Source organism: Bos taurus, chromosome 7 (genome assembly GCF_002263795.3).
Source record: "Bos taurus isolate L1 Dominette 01449 registration number 42190680 breed Hereford chromosome 7, ARS-UCD2.0, whole genome shotgun sequence".
NCBI classification, from domain to species: Eukaryota; Metazoa; Chordata; class Mammalia; order Artiodactyla; family Bovidae; genus Bos; species Bos taurus.
The window spans coordinates 48,711,545-48,725,373 of record NC_037334.1 but is presented as its reverse complement, the minus strand read 5'-3'; the positions used below and the strand labels follow the sequence as shown (position 1 = coordinate 48,725,373).

Sequence of the window (13,829 nt, the reverse complement as noted above, 5' to 3'; positions counted from 1 at the left end):
GTTTTAGGTCATGGCCCAAGAGGTTCTGCCTTCTTTTTCCCCATGGGCTGTGATTTCAGTTCTCAGTCTGAACTGTTGGTGTAGATGGATCATATACTGCAGATTTTAGTGCTGTATGAATTCATGTAAAAATGATTTTCCCTCTCTGGCTAGATTTGTCCTGACTGCAATGTTAGGACAAATTGTTAGGGTGATTTAACAAAATTTAAATTTTGTTAAAATTTAAAAAAACCTTTACAAAACTCTTTAAAAAACCTTAACGAAATTTTAGGGTAATGCTTTCTTTGTTTCCCTATCCTACAGAACTTTGAATGAATGAATGAATGGGTAAATGGATAAACGAACAGACAATATGCAAATATAGAAAGTAATTCATGTTAGTTTTTAATTGAAAAATAATAAAGTAAAGCAGGAAGAAGACTCTTGTATACCTCCATCCATTAATAACCATTGTTACCATTTTGATTTTTCTCTATTGCTTTTCTGTAGTTTTGTCTTCTTACAGTGGGTCGTGGGCATTCTTTAAGGGTAGCTGAGGTATCTAGAAAACGTGAGCATGTGACTGGCTAAATGAGAAGATTGTTTATAATGAGTGGGACCCAGCACTACGCCAGTGTAGCCTCATTGTCCTGGCTTCATGCATGTTGGTAGGCATGGCTGTCCCTTCTTCCGTCCCAGGCCTCTAAGGGGGTGGGCTCCAGGCCTGGGGAAGGTGTGGTTATGGAGTGGATGAAATTATCACCATTGCATCTTTGGTCCTCTCTATTGCATCTTTGTTTCTTTCTTCCCATGTTTTGTATGGGACTTTCTCAGAGTCTCCACCTCTCATAAGAAGATAATTTGGCTAAAGAATTTGATCTTGGAAAATTTTTCCAAAAGGTTCTTGGTAGTTCTGGGCATCATGTGAAAAACAAAAAACAACCCAACTGGACTCTTTGTTTTCTATTTTTTTTTACCACACCATGTAGCTTGTGGGATCTACAGGTCCTGAACCCACGCCCTTAGCAGTGAAGGCATGGAATCCTAGCCACTGGACCACCAGGGAGTTCCCTAAACTCTTTCTTTAATGCTCAAAAGTTATTCAATAGGAAAGGGATTTTAAAGATCTAGAATATAAGGACTGTTTGTGTTCATATTAGGTTCTTAAAAACTGGAAGCAAAAATAAAAATCAAAGACAAAAACAACTTAATGTTTTGGTCTTCTTTGGGTTCTTCCAGTGCCTTGCAGTCCTTGCTAGTTTGAAAATTGCTCCCACTTCATTTACATAGAGCTTTCAAGTGTATTTGATTTATTATCTGACATATTTAGAATCATTGAATTTTAAGACTGGAAGGGGGCTGCATTGTTATTAACATTCCTGTTATCTTCCAGATAATACATGAAAAGAAAGCCTGAAAATAAAAACGTATGACATGGCTTCTGCTGGCTGAGTACTCTTCCGCAAGAAATAAATATGTCCTTATTGATAGGTATTTTGTTACCATAGAAATGGCCTTAGCTGGTAATTTTGCCCTGGAGGGTTTTGATTTTAAAAGATGGGTACATTGGCTAGGAAGCCCTCAGGAAGAACAGGAGGCCCTTCAGTTCAGTTCAGTTCAGTCACTCAGTCATGTCCAACTCTGTGACTCCATGGGCTGTCGCAAGCCAGGCCTCCCTGTCCATCACCAACTCCCGGAGCTTGCTCAAACTTATGTGTGTTGTGTCAGTAATGCCATCAAACCATCTCATCCTCTATCATTCCCTTCTCCTCCTGCCTTCCATATTTCCCAGCATCAGGGTCTTTTCAGATGAGTCAGTTCTTCACATCAGTGGCCAAAGTATTGGAGTTTCAGCCTCAGTCCTTCCAATGAATATTCAGGACTGATTTCCATTAGGATGGACTGGTTTGATCTCCTTTCAGTCCAAGGGACTCTCAAGAATCTTCTCCAACACCACAGTTCAAAAGCATCAATTCTTTGGTGTTCAGCTTTCTTTATAGTCCAACTCTCACATCCATACATGACTACTGGAAAAACCATAGTTTTGACTAGATGGACCTTTGTTGGCAAAGTAATGTCTCTGCTATTTAGTATGCTGTCTAGGTTGGTCATAACTTTTCTTCCAAGGAGCAAACATCTTTTGATTTCATGGCTGCAGTCACCATCTGCACTGATTTTGGAGCCCCCCAAAATAAAGTTTCTCACTGTTTCTATTGTTTCCCCATCTGTTTGCCATGAAGTGATGGGACCGGATGTCATGATCTTAGTTTTCTGAATGTTGAGTTTTAAGCCAACTTTTTCACTCTCCTCTTTCACCTTCATCAAGAGGCTCTTTAGTTCCTTTTTGCTTTCTGCCCTAAGGGTGGTGTCATCTTTGTATCTGAGGTTATTGATATTTCTCCCGGCAATCTTGATTCCAGCTTGTGCTTTATCTAGCCAGGCATTTCTCATGATGTACTCTGCATATAAGTTAAATAACCAGGGTGATAATATACAGCCTTGACGTAGTACTCCTCTCTTGATTTGGAACCAGTCTGTTGTTCCATGTCCAGTTCTAACCGTTGCTTCTTGACCTGCATACAGATTTCTCAGGAGGCAGGTCAGGTGGTCTGGTTTTTCCATTTCTTTCAGAATTTTCCACAGTTTGTTGTGATCCACACAGTCCGAGGATTTGGCGTAGTCGATAAAGCAAAAGTAGATGCTTGTCTGGAACTCTTGCTTTTTCAATGATCCAGCAGATGTTGGCAATTTGATCTCTGGTTCCTCTGCCTTTTCTAAAACCAGCTTGAACATCTGGAAGTTCACAGTTCACGTACTGTTGAAGCCTGGCTTGGAGAATTTTGAGCGTTACTTTGCTAGCATGTGAGAGGCCCTTAATTGTTACCATAAAATGAGGCCCTTAATTGTTATCATTGACTGGGAGAAGAAGGGGGGACCTCTAGGGTCTTGGTTCCCAGAGCCTTTGTTCTCAGAGATCTCACCTCCAAAGAAAGAGATGCTTATTTAATAAAGGAAGGTTGAGCAAGCTGGCCCTGTGTCTCTGTAGGACAGAAAGAGGGTCAGGCATACAGACTAGTTGGTTCCAATTGTGGCCCATATGACTTACATATGTTCTTGACAGGCAGCATGGAAACACCTGCTGGTTGGAAGGGCCAGGGTGTGAGCTGGCTCTCGTCCCTGGGGTGGCATGCCATGGGGTGAGTGTGGCCCCTCCAGACATAATACCATTGCTCAGCCTTCCAGCTGGAGTGGACTGATCATAGTGCTGTCAGTAATCAGCCATGGCAGCTCCAGGCTTTCTGGTCCCAGAGCAAGTGGCAGACCGGATGGTGTGGCCATGGGGGCTTCGGAGACCCTGAGCAAGGCAGACCTCCTGTTGTCCACTCTCTGTGGCTGCCCCTGGGCTCAGGCTTACTCTCTTGTTGCCCGGGTTGAGGGCTGTTGCAGCAAAGAGTCCTGCTCATTGCACTTGTTGGCTCCTCATCCCACCCACTGCATGTTCCTTGCCTAGAAAACTCCTTGTCTATCTGGACCCAGTGCAGGTCCCAGTGCCTCAGTAGAGTCAGCCCTAGTTCCCCGGAATGAGTGGCGGCTTCCTCCTCTGTGTTCTGTAGCTATTTTATCTTTATAATGACTACACTGCCAGGCATTGTTATGCTCCATCTGCTGACATTTCTGGCTCCCTCTACACTGGCCAGACCATGGGCTTCTGAGAGTAAGGGCAGAGCATTACACGTGTCTGTTTCTTAGCACAAAGGCAGACATGCAGCAAGTGCTCCATATGTGGTAACTGTGCACACAGGGAATGAACTTCTTCATTGGTGTCCTTGGTTTCATTGGCTCTTTCTTTTTTTTTTTTTTTCATTGACTCTTTCTAACCTGTCCTGCACTTAGCCCAGCACCTTCAGAAAGCACCACTGTGGTGGGAGCCACCTCCAAGTTTGCCCTCAGCGGTTCCTCAGTGCCTGGAGATTAGGTGTGGACATCTCATCAGGCACAAGGTCCCTGAGCCTCAGCCCCAGCTTCCTTGCAGCTTCAGCCTTGCTTTGTCTCTGTGGGTGCCCCAGGCGGATTATGGAAACCCCCACCCCCAGAAGGCAACAGGATGGTTAGATATTTGTGGAGTACACAGATCCCCAAGAGTTAGAGCTGAACAGCTATCACAAGACTCAAACACATTGACCTTGGTATAAGGATGGTTATCTTATCTCTGGATGCTGTCTTTTTATATGACGTAAGTACATCATCTACCTGTCCAAGTGGTCAGATGAGCAAGTTCTCAAGCATGGAGCCTGGCTAAGGTGCTTTGGGATTCTTTCTCTAAGTCACCTGAGCCTACCAGGCCTCTGTTTGGCAGTGCTGAGGGTGAGAGACTGGCTTCCATCCATCACAGAGTTGTAGAAATGTTCGTTAGGTAAGAGGAAAATGAGCCCGTCTCCAGGATTATTAGTCCACGGTTCAGGATTGATTGGACCCAACAGCCTTTGGGAGTATGGGTCCCATGGGGGGTCTTCAGTCAGTGTGGGAAGATTGTTCTACTCTTGCGGTGAGCCCCAGTTAGTTATAGCAGTGGCTGTACCTGGGACAGGGAACACTGCTCCCATTCTCTGTGGAAGCTTTGCCAGTGGTCACAGAGGGAAATTGTGGCTGGGGAGTGTGGGTCTAATTGGCAGGCTCGTTTGTGCTTTAGCATAGGGGGAACATCACTTCAGAAGTTGCAGATTTCAAAGAAACTCTCTCAGATTCTGATGGTGACATCATTGCTTTGAAGTGGACTAAAGACCTTGACCAGATTTGTTTCTGGGGTGTTGGTGGGAGCATCTGCTATGTATGTGGTCCAAGGGCCAAAGCCTCGGGATGCAGAGGAGGGCAGGCAGGACGACTGCTAGGATGTGCTCAGGGATACAGTGAGGGAGCTTTTATTGCTAACTTTCCCAGATGCTCTTTCCAAGAGAAGAGGCTGAATGGCAGGGCTGGGAGGAGCTGTGGCAGGTCTTGCTGTGCAGCTAATGAAAATTTCATGCGAAGTCTGCGGCCGTGGCTTCCCAGAGAGATGGCCAGTGCCAAAGCTACCAGGTCTTCTGTGTAGTGGCTTGATGTCAGTGTTGGACACTCCACTTTGAAGCGAGCCTCAGAGAGTGTGGTGGCAGACAGGTGTGCTGGCAGTGTCTGGTCCAGAGCCCACAAAGTGCTCCTCAGTGGGGCTTGCTCCTGAGGCTGCTGTCACCAGAGCTGCTGGCCATGGTTCTGAAGCCTGGGCAGCCATGTGGGGTAGGGAGGGGTCAGGACTTCTGGGTGTCCCAGCTACTTTCCCAGAGCCAGGCACAGGACAAATGGACTTGCTGTCCAGTTGCACAAAGACCCTGTGGGGCAGGTGTTTACATTTCCCCTTTCATAGATGGGAAAGCTGAGGCTCAGATGCATGAAGGATCAGTGCAGTGGTAGAGTCTCTTGGGAGGCCTTTGGGCTGTGTGTCAAATCCCTTGCCATTTCCTGCAACCATCGTGTTCCATCTCAAGTAGGGAGCGAGCCCTGTGTTTTCTCCCAGGTGCTCCAGTCTTCACATACCTCACTGGTCCTCTGTTCACTTGGTGCATTTCACACAGTGTGTGGAGCTCTGCCATGCCGGCTGTCAGAGAAGGCCCCCGGCATCCCTAGGAGCAACTCATTCAATGACCCTGACCACTGCACAGTGCTTGGTGGAGAAAACCAGGATCTGTTTGTCTGTTTGGAACCTCATTGATCTAGGAACAGTTCAGTGTCTCCCGCCCACTCCACCTCCCTGGACCTGTGAGGAGACCCCAACCATCTCTGCTCATTCTCACCTCACCCATCCCTCTATCCTCTCATGGGGTATCCCCCCTTGACTGGGACCCAGGTCTAAGCCCCAAGACTGGAGCACATTCTTTGTTCTTCTGTTCTCCAGCCATGCTGGAGTCTCCCAATGTGACGTACTAACGTAAATATTGTTACCAGAGTGGATTGACATTTCCTTCTCCAGAGGATCTTCCTAACCAGGGATCCAAACAGGGTCTCCTGCGTTGCAGGCAGATTATTTACTGTCTGAGCCACCAGGGAAGCCCCTAATGTAAATATTGTTACTATTATTTATTTGTCCAGTTTGAAAAAGAAATCTTCGGAGCTGGGCAAAACTGAGCTCAAATCCTCCTGCTTCTTACTAGCTGTGTAAACTTACAGTAATGTGATGTCTCTGAGCTCCAGTTTTCCCAGGTAGGTCATCAGGGTGCTGATTGTGCCTCCCTCACACAGCTACTGTATGAATTCCGTGAGCTAAAACACAGTCGGCTTGGCACAGTGCCTGGCCCATGTTGAACACTCAGAAACTGGTAGCTGCTATTATTCTTAGATGATTAATGTTAAATGTTACTATTACTTTGATGTTTTGATTGGATTTCAACTTCAGCTTGTCTCAGATTCTGAATCTTGCATCAGACATCTGCCAGCTGTGGCAAGCCAAGTCATGAAGTTCGTTTGTTCCCTGGGGTGACTCAGGGGCATTAGCAGCCATGGAGCTACGCTGTCAGGCAGAGGTCCACCAGCCCTCCTTGGTTGCTCCCTCCAAGGTCTTCTGCCATCATCTTTGCTGGTGCCAGGTTCCTGTTACCGCCCCAGTTGAAGTCACACTAAAGGAGTTGCCCATCTCACCATCCTCTGAAACTTCCAGGACACAGAGCCTGTGTTCTGAATCAAAGGGAGATTAACTGGGGATCTGCAGCTGACATAAAAGAAGCCACAGAGGTTGAGTGATTCTTTCTTCATAGGAGGTGGTCACTGAGTACCTGGTTTGGAACGGGCACCGTGCTGGCCCTAGGTGTGGAGGGGAAGACACCCCACCCTGGCCCTGGGGACTGGCAGGCGTGTAGTCGAGTGGCCAGAGAGTGGTCAGCCGCTGCAGAGCGGTGACATCAGGGCTCTGCTAGGGGCTGCCCAGGGGCTGTGGACCACACAGCAGACACATCTCTGGCGTGGGGGGACTGGGAACAGGGAGGTGGCCATTGAGGACCATCGTCTAATCCAAACCGGGAGTTGATAGAGCAGTGAATATTAGTCAGAGAAGGGAGAGGAAGGGGGTTTCAGGCACAGAGGATGCAGCGTGTGTAGAATTTTGGAGCTTGGCTGTTGCAGCCCTGAGAAGTAGCTCATGTGGGGCTGGAGTGAAGCGTGTGGGCAGGGGTGTGGCCTCAGGGGGACTAGAGGACTCAGCAGGGGCTGTGCCTCACAGGGTCCTGGGAGCTGCTCGTGAGCTTGGTCTTGGCCGGGGGGCTGTTGGGGAAACTGGAGTATTTGATACCCGGGCACGGTGAGGGCTGACGCCCCTTCAGAGGATCCTCATAGGAGCAGCAAAGGGGATAGCCTGAGCAGCGTATAGGGAGAGTAGGCTGGCTGGGCACGTGGGGGTGACCCCAGGAGAAGCTGGGGGCCCAGCTGAGGCAGAGGCTGTGTGGGTGACAGTTCATACCCACTGATTTATACTCTGGAAGGCAGCATCTGGATGTTGATTGAGGCCTGCTGGCCTTGGTGGGGAGGTGGCGGTGGGGAGGGGGCGGTGGTGGCTGGAGTGGCATTCTCAGAAAGATGGTGGGACCTGATTAATTTGGAGTTCGTGCTGCTCAGACAGAACTGGGCCTTGGGCCAGTACGATTTGTATTTTCTGTAAAGGAGAGGTTTATATGCTCCAAGATGGCAAGGGCCTTACTTGGTGTTTCAGTGAAGTGACCCTTCTCTGGGTTTCTCTGACTGTTTTCTACATGTGAATTAATGATTATGCAGAAATTTTACCTATTCAGAGAGGCCTAGTCCACTTAAGAGAATATAGTGAGTCATAATTGAAACTTAAATTTACTTAGAATTAGATGATGTGTAATTGATAACAGTGGTTCAAAACATCTCTCACTGGTTCACTGGTTGCACAGACAGCTCTGTGGTGTAAGTATTATCTTTTTTTTTTTTTTTTTTAATAGACAGGGTCACTAAATCTTAGAGAATGGGAGCCTGACCTTTAAACAGAGACGTGCCTGTAAGTCATGTTTTCACATTTCATTGCATTTTTTTTCTAAGCCACTCTTCATCTGTAAGACTAATAAAATTGCATGCATTGAAAATATTTCATAATTATTGTTCCCAAGGGCAATTGGTCTCCCTTCATTTGGGCCTATATGGTATGATTCAAATGCACAAGAGCCACATAACTGAAATTTTAAGCATATCATTATTTCTATAAGCCTGTTTCAGTGTTTTTGAGACATCTCAATATTATAAACCTCTGGAGATAGACACAAAAGTGTACATTTTAATTTATTGAGTCATTCTTTGTGCCTGATGATATCCCAGTCGCTGCCACATTATTGCAAATTGTTGTGACCCATCCTCCAAGGTAGGTGCAGCAGTCTTGTTTTGTGGATCAGGGGGCTGCAACTCAGAAGCTGAGGGGCTTGTGCCAGGCCAGCTGGTGGGTGAGTGTTCGAGGCAGGATCTAAGCTTGTCTGCTTCACAGCCTGTCCTGTTCATAGTGTTTCTATTGTCTTTGAATCATAATCCTTCTGTTTCTCTCCTGTTTGGACATTCAGAAGCCCACTCCTGGCTCGCTCAGGTGTTTCGATCATTTTGCTATTGAGGTCAAGGGAATGGGTAGCTTTGAGTCTGGGAGGACACCCCTTGTCTTGGTCAGAGTACAAATGCAAAATCATAGACCTATTGTATTCCCAGAAGAGAAAGTTAGGTGTAGGGCACCCTTTCTGGAACAGATCTCAGACTCAGTTTTTCTCTTTGAGAAAAGCTGCAATCAGCAGTCACTCCTCCAGAACCCAGCTTGGATGGACAGACAAGGACAGGCAGACAGCTGTGAGGAAGGGGGATTTCTTTGTGGTGGTATAATCCCTTAATCACCTGGAGGGACCACGACAGTGCTATTCATTTCACAACCCAGGACCATAAACTCATGTCCTTCTCAGGTTTTAGACCCCTTGAAGTTATTTTGGAGCTGCAAGGTGAAATAATTGCTTTGCAGAAATGTAGAAGGTCTTTTATTCTTGTTCTCTGATGTCATCTCAGGACTTTCATTGAATTTCACCCATTGGACCAGTGTCACAGCAAATTAGTCGTTTAAAATTCTCAAAGATAATAATTATGCCTGTATATTTGGATTTAATCACAATTTTGCTAGCTGTTCTATAGTAACGACACAGATCACCAGAGGGCCCTCAGATTTCCCCACACTTCACTTATTCCACCAAGAACCTAACGTTCTTTTCATGAACTTAGTGAATGAGGGAGGGGACCTTTTAAAGGGAGTGATGGTCGGTAACTTAAAGGAAAATGTCTGCCTGTGACCTTTCTAATGTTATAATTTGAAAATTTGATGCAATTATCAAAAATGTTTACATTCCTTCCTATTGTTTGATGTGATTCTTTTTTTTTTTTTTTCTCATTCATAATGCTTTCGTACTCAGGAAGTTGAGGTAGGTTTTTGACTTTTCCACTGTGTATTAGACATAGCATCAAAATAGTTGCCAAATAAAATGTAAATATCACTCTCAATCCTAAATCTCAGTGGTAAATATTTGTTTTAGTTCAGTGAACCAGTACCACACACATTTATTTTTCATGGGTATATCCAGGGGATGCAATTTATCAAATGCATATAAACAGTCCATTTGCTGCTTTATCTTTTCTCATTAGTTACAGTACAAGTATGATTGTCAGTTATTATCTGTGTTTTACTGGTGGGTTATTTATTGAAAGAGCAGAGCAACTGACATTGTTATTTTCTAAATCACTTTGTCTGAGGCCTGCAGGACTTTATACCAAATGTCAGACCAATTTATCAAAGAATTACTCTATTCAGGAAGCAAGTGATTTAGAGTGTATAAACATACACCCACCTGTCCTTATGTGCACATCAGGAGCGGTTATGCGCATTTCACAGGAACATGGAGATGTTAAAGCTGAATCAGCTTACTTCAGTTGACTCCAGTAGAGCCAGGACTTACTGTGTACTGTTTTTCCCTGGGTACTGTTTTTCCCTGGGGGAATGTGCAGGTAAAATCCAAACCTGCTCAGAATTAGCCCGGCCCAGGTGTGTGGGTGTGATTTGTGCCCATGCAGATGTGTTATCGGTCCAGGTCCCAGTCCCTAGTGTACAGGGTTCTCATGAGTGGGATCTGTGGAGTGACGGGGCAGGGGGCCTCGAGTCACTGCCCAAGCTGGGCTGGGTGGTTGAATGCTTCATGCAGAAGGATTCCTACTGGGGTTCTTCACCAGGGTGGGAAGGGCAGGCCCGATGGAGAGAAGACTGACAGCACAGTGCTTACCCAGAGGTGTTACCGGAAATCGAGGTGAGGGGGTGTATGAGAAGCCAACTTCTTTCTCAATAGGTGGAATGTTTTGTATTTCCCAATAGCATCACGAGTAGGGATTTTTACTGCACACAAATTAAAATTACAGGCAAGTTTCACTTATATAGTGTTATTTGAGGCTTCCCAGGTGGCTCAGATGGTAAAGAATCTGCCTGCAATGCGGGAGACCTGGGCTAGATCCCTGGGTCAGGAAGATCCCCTGGAGAAGGGAATGGCTACCCACTCCAGTATTCTTGCCTAGAGAATTCCACAAAGGAGCCTAGTGGGCTACAGTCCAGGGGGTCGCAAAGAGTTGGACACGAATGAGTGACCAACACTTTCAATACAGTGTCACCTGGAAGTCTCACATTTCCAGTGATTTCTATGATCATTTCAGAGACACTTTCCCCACCTGCCAGCCAGCCCTCCTTCTTATTCTCCCCAGTCAAGTAGTATAAAAAGATACTTTTTCACACTGAATTCTTTGGAAAGCAGTTTGCCTATAGCCCCTTAACTGACATCTTTATAAAAGTATGGGGTTCGATAAAGTGGGATTAACCTCCCTCTAGGATCTATAAACCTGACTGTAGTCCACTTTGCCCTGCAGGGCAGTGCTTTTCTCTTTTGTTTTTATCTACAGGGGGTCTTCAGATGACCTCAAAGAGGCTGCCTGCTCTCGCTTAGACTTACTTTCTTCTGTACATGTGTACATGTCTCCATGGCTCACCCCTGGTCGAGACAAATGAGGCACCCACTTATTTTCTAGGCTGGTAATTTGTATTATCTCAGGTAATCTTCAGATGAAACTACAGTGTTCAAACAATTTAGCTAAAATATGTATAAAAGAGAAATGATCTGTCCCGTGAGAGCTGAGTATATTTGATCTGTGGTAGCTAAAGCTGTAAAGTATATCATACATGCCATCATCATCTTCGTAAGTGGGAGTAAAGCAGTTGGATTGCAGAAGTGGTTTCCATTTGATTGTGCCACTCTCTTCCTCAGAGTTGCTTTAACATTCTTTGGAGCTGACATAAGCACCTCTGGAAAGGCAAACCCCTGGGGAATATCTGAACTAAATTGCATCAGCCATTTGGGGGCGGTGGGACAGTGGAAGAAAAATTCAGTTTCCCGATCGCAGTTGGTTAAAATGAGAGACTTTCCAATCAGTTATGATGTCTATGATAAAGAGACTTAATCACTAAAATTATGGGAGGATATTTTTTGCATCATTTCCTGGTAGGGAGGCTTAAACGTTTTCTTGGAAGATGCATTATACAGCAGAATGTTCTTTGGGGGGTGTGTGTGTGTGTGTGTGTGTATGTGTATGTTATTAACATATACTGATATGTATTATATCCTTGAGTGTGCTAAGTCACTTCAGTTGTGTCTGACTCTCTGCGACTCTATGGACCGTATGGTGCCAGACTCCTCTGTCCATGGGATTCTCCAGGCAGGAATACTGGAGTGGGTTGCCATTTCCTCCTCCAGGGGATCTTTTCAATCCAGGGATCTAACCAGCATCTTTTACATCTCCTGCATTAGCAGGCAGAGCTCTTTACTACTTGTGCCACCTGGGAATTAATATCTATTATATATGATAATATAAAATATATGTTACATATATATATATATTTTAAAAAGATTTCATTTTCCATAAATGCTTATTAAAACAGGGTATCTCTAAAGTAGTTGAAAGCCTAGAGTTGAATTTCTTTGTACCAGCTACTGGGTGCCAATAATGTCTTAGGATCCAGTATTAGGTTTGTGGGATATCGAATGTTAATAAAATGAATATGATTTTATCTCTGTTGATCAGCTGTGGAGGATTTTAAAAAATAACTGGGGCCATGGTCATTCCATGACTCTTCCTCCACAGTCCACCACCCCTTTCTTCATTTTTCTAGATACTATCATTTGCCACTTTCTTGCTGGGATTTGTACAACAACTTGTGATTTTTTTTTTTTTTTTTTCTTTTTACTATGACTGTATGCTCCCCTGCAATGTTTCATGATTTTGGACATGAGTCAGCAGGCTCAAATTTGAGACTTTTCAAGTTTACAGGATCTTCTGGGTTGTAACAGTCCCTAAAAATTTGGGTGATTTTCTTTTTTTTCTTTTTTAACTTTACAATATTGTATTGGTTTTGTCATATATCATTTTTGAAGTGGTATCATGAAATGGAATCAGGTCTTCCTCATATGATGAGAATTTAGAAGGAGGCTTTTCTCTTCCCTGTCCAGCAGAGGTCTGACTTAATTATCCTGTGCAGGGTAGCGCATAAAATACACATGTATGGTAACACTTCCACCCTTCACTCTTCAGCTTGTAGAATGCACTATTAGGAGTTAATCAATTTAATAAATGACTGTATCCAGGTATGTATCTTTCTATTTAGATTGTCTGTTTTAAAAATTAACTGATGCTGAGGTCCTTCCAAGTCATTTTTAAAGGCTTTATCACTAGATGATCAAATTACCAGTTAAGAGGCCAACTCAGATGGATATGGCTCTCCTGGCAAGTGCGACTGAGTCCCTCTACCATGCCTTCCACTACAGTCTGAGTTTTAACAGGCCACATCTTTATTGGTCAGAAGGAAGGTCAGAGACAAGGGCTCCTGAGGCCCTAGACTTTTCTGCTCTGTGGACCAAATTCTGGGGGCCGTGCAGCAGGAACACATTTGGTTACAGGGCAGTACTGGGGTGATGTTGGGGCTGTCACACTGCTTCCCATGTTGGGATTTGTCATAGTGAGAAAATAGATGCTGGGTGTTGTCAACAACACAGCAAGTCCTGGGTCTGTTTAAGGATAACCTAAAATGTATGTTCACCCCACTCCAGTACTCTTGCCTGGAAAATCCCATGGATGGAGGAGCCTGGTAGGCTGCAGTCCATGGGGTCGCTAGGAGTCGGACACGACTGAGCGACTTCACTTTGACTTTTCACTTTCATGCATTGGAGGAGGAAATGGCAACCCACTCCAGTGTTCTTGCCTGGAGAATTCCAGGGACAGAGGAGCCTGGTGGGCTGCCATCTATGGGGTCGCACAGAGTCGGACACGACTGAAGCGACTTAGCAGCAGCAGCAGCAGCAGCAAAATGTATGTTACATTTACAAAATTCAGACAGAAAATAAGATAAAGGAAAAGCTGGGCTGGTGCCCCTGGTCTTAGGCCCTGAAGAAATGACCATCCAGCTGTCCTTTGTCCCTTGGGCATACTGACTGTTAAGTGAGGCCCCAGGATGAGGTGAAGCCCTAGAAGGGCATTCTTTTCGACATTTCCATGTGGATTTAGATGCTCTTTCACCAACGTTCCCCTAGCAGATGAGTGTATTGATTAGTACAGCCCCAGGGGCTTGGACGGGTCATGTCTGCAGACCTAGCTGGTACAGAGTGGAAGGCTGATCCATGAGCTCTGGGCTTGTATGTCTGGACTTTGCTATGGCCAGGCCCAGTAGGGACTCCCATCCCCTGTGCTCATCGACCAACTCCCAAGTG

At 45.3% G+C, this 13,829-nt stretch overlaps 1 protein-coding gene across 3 annotated transcripts in view; it reads left to right on the top strand.

The window, feature by feature from the left end:
• The window catches only part of SPOCK1 (SPARC (osteonectin), cwcv and kazal like domains proteoglycan 1), a 584,260-nt gene that overhangs the window by 222,670 nt on the left and 347,761 nt on the right, over nt 1-13,829 (top strand). Inside the window, exon 3 of one of the 3 annotated variants that reach the window (NM_001075500.1) lies at nt 9,450-9,458. The exons of the other annotated variants lie outside the window; for them this stretch is intronic. Within the exon in view, the coding sequence (NP_001068968.1) occupies nt 9,450-9,458 (9 nt within the window). The remainder of the gene's footprint in view (nt 1-9,449; nt 9,459-13,829) is intronic. 3 annotated transcript variants of the gene reach the window in all.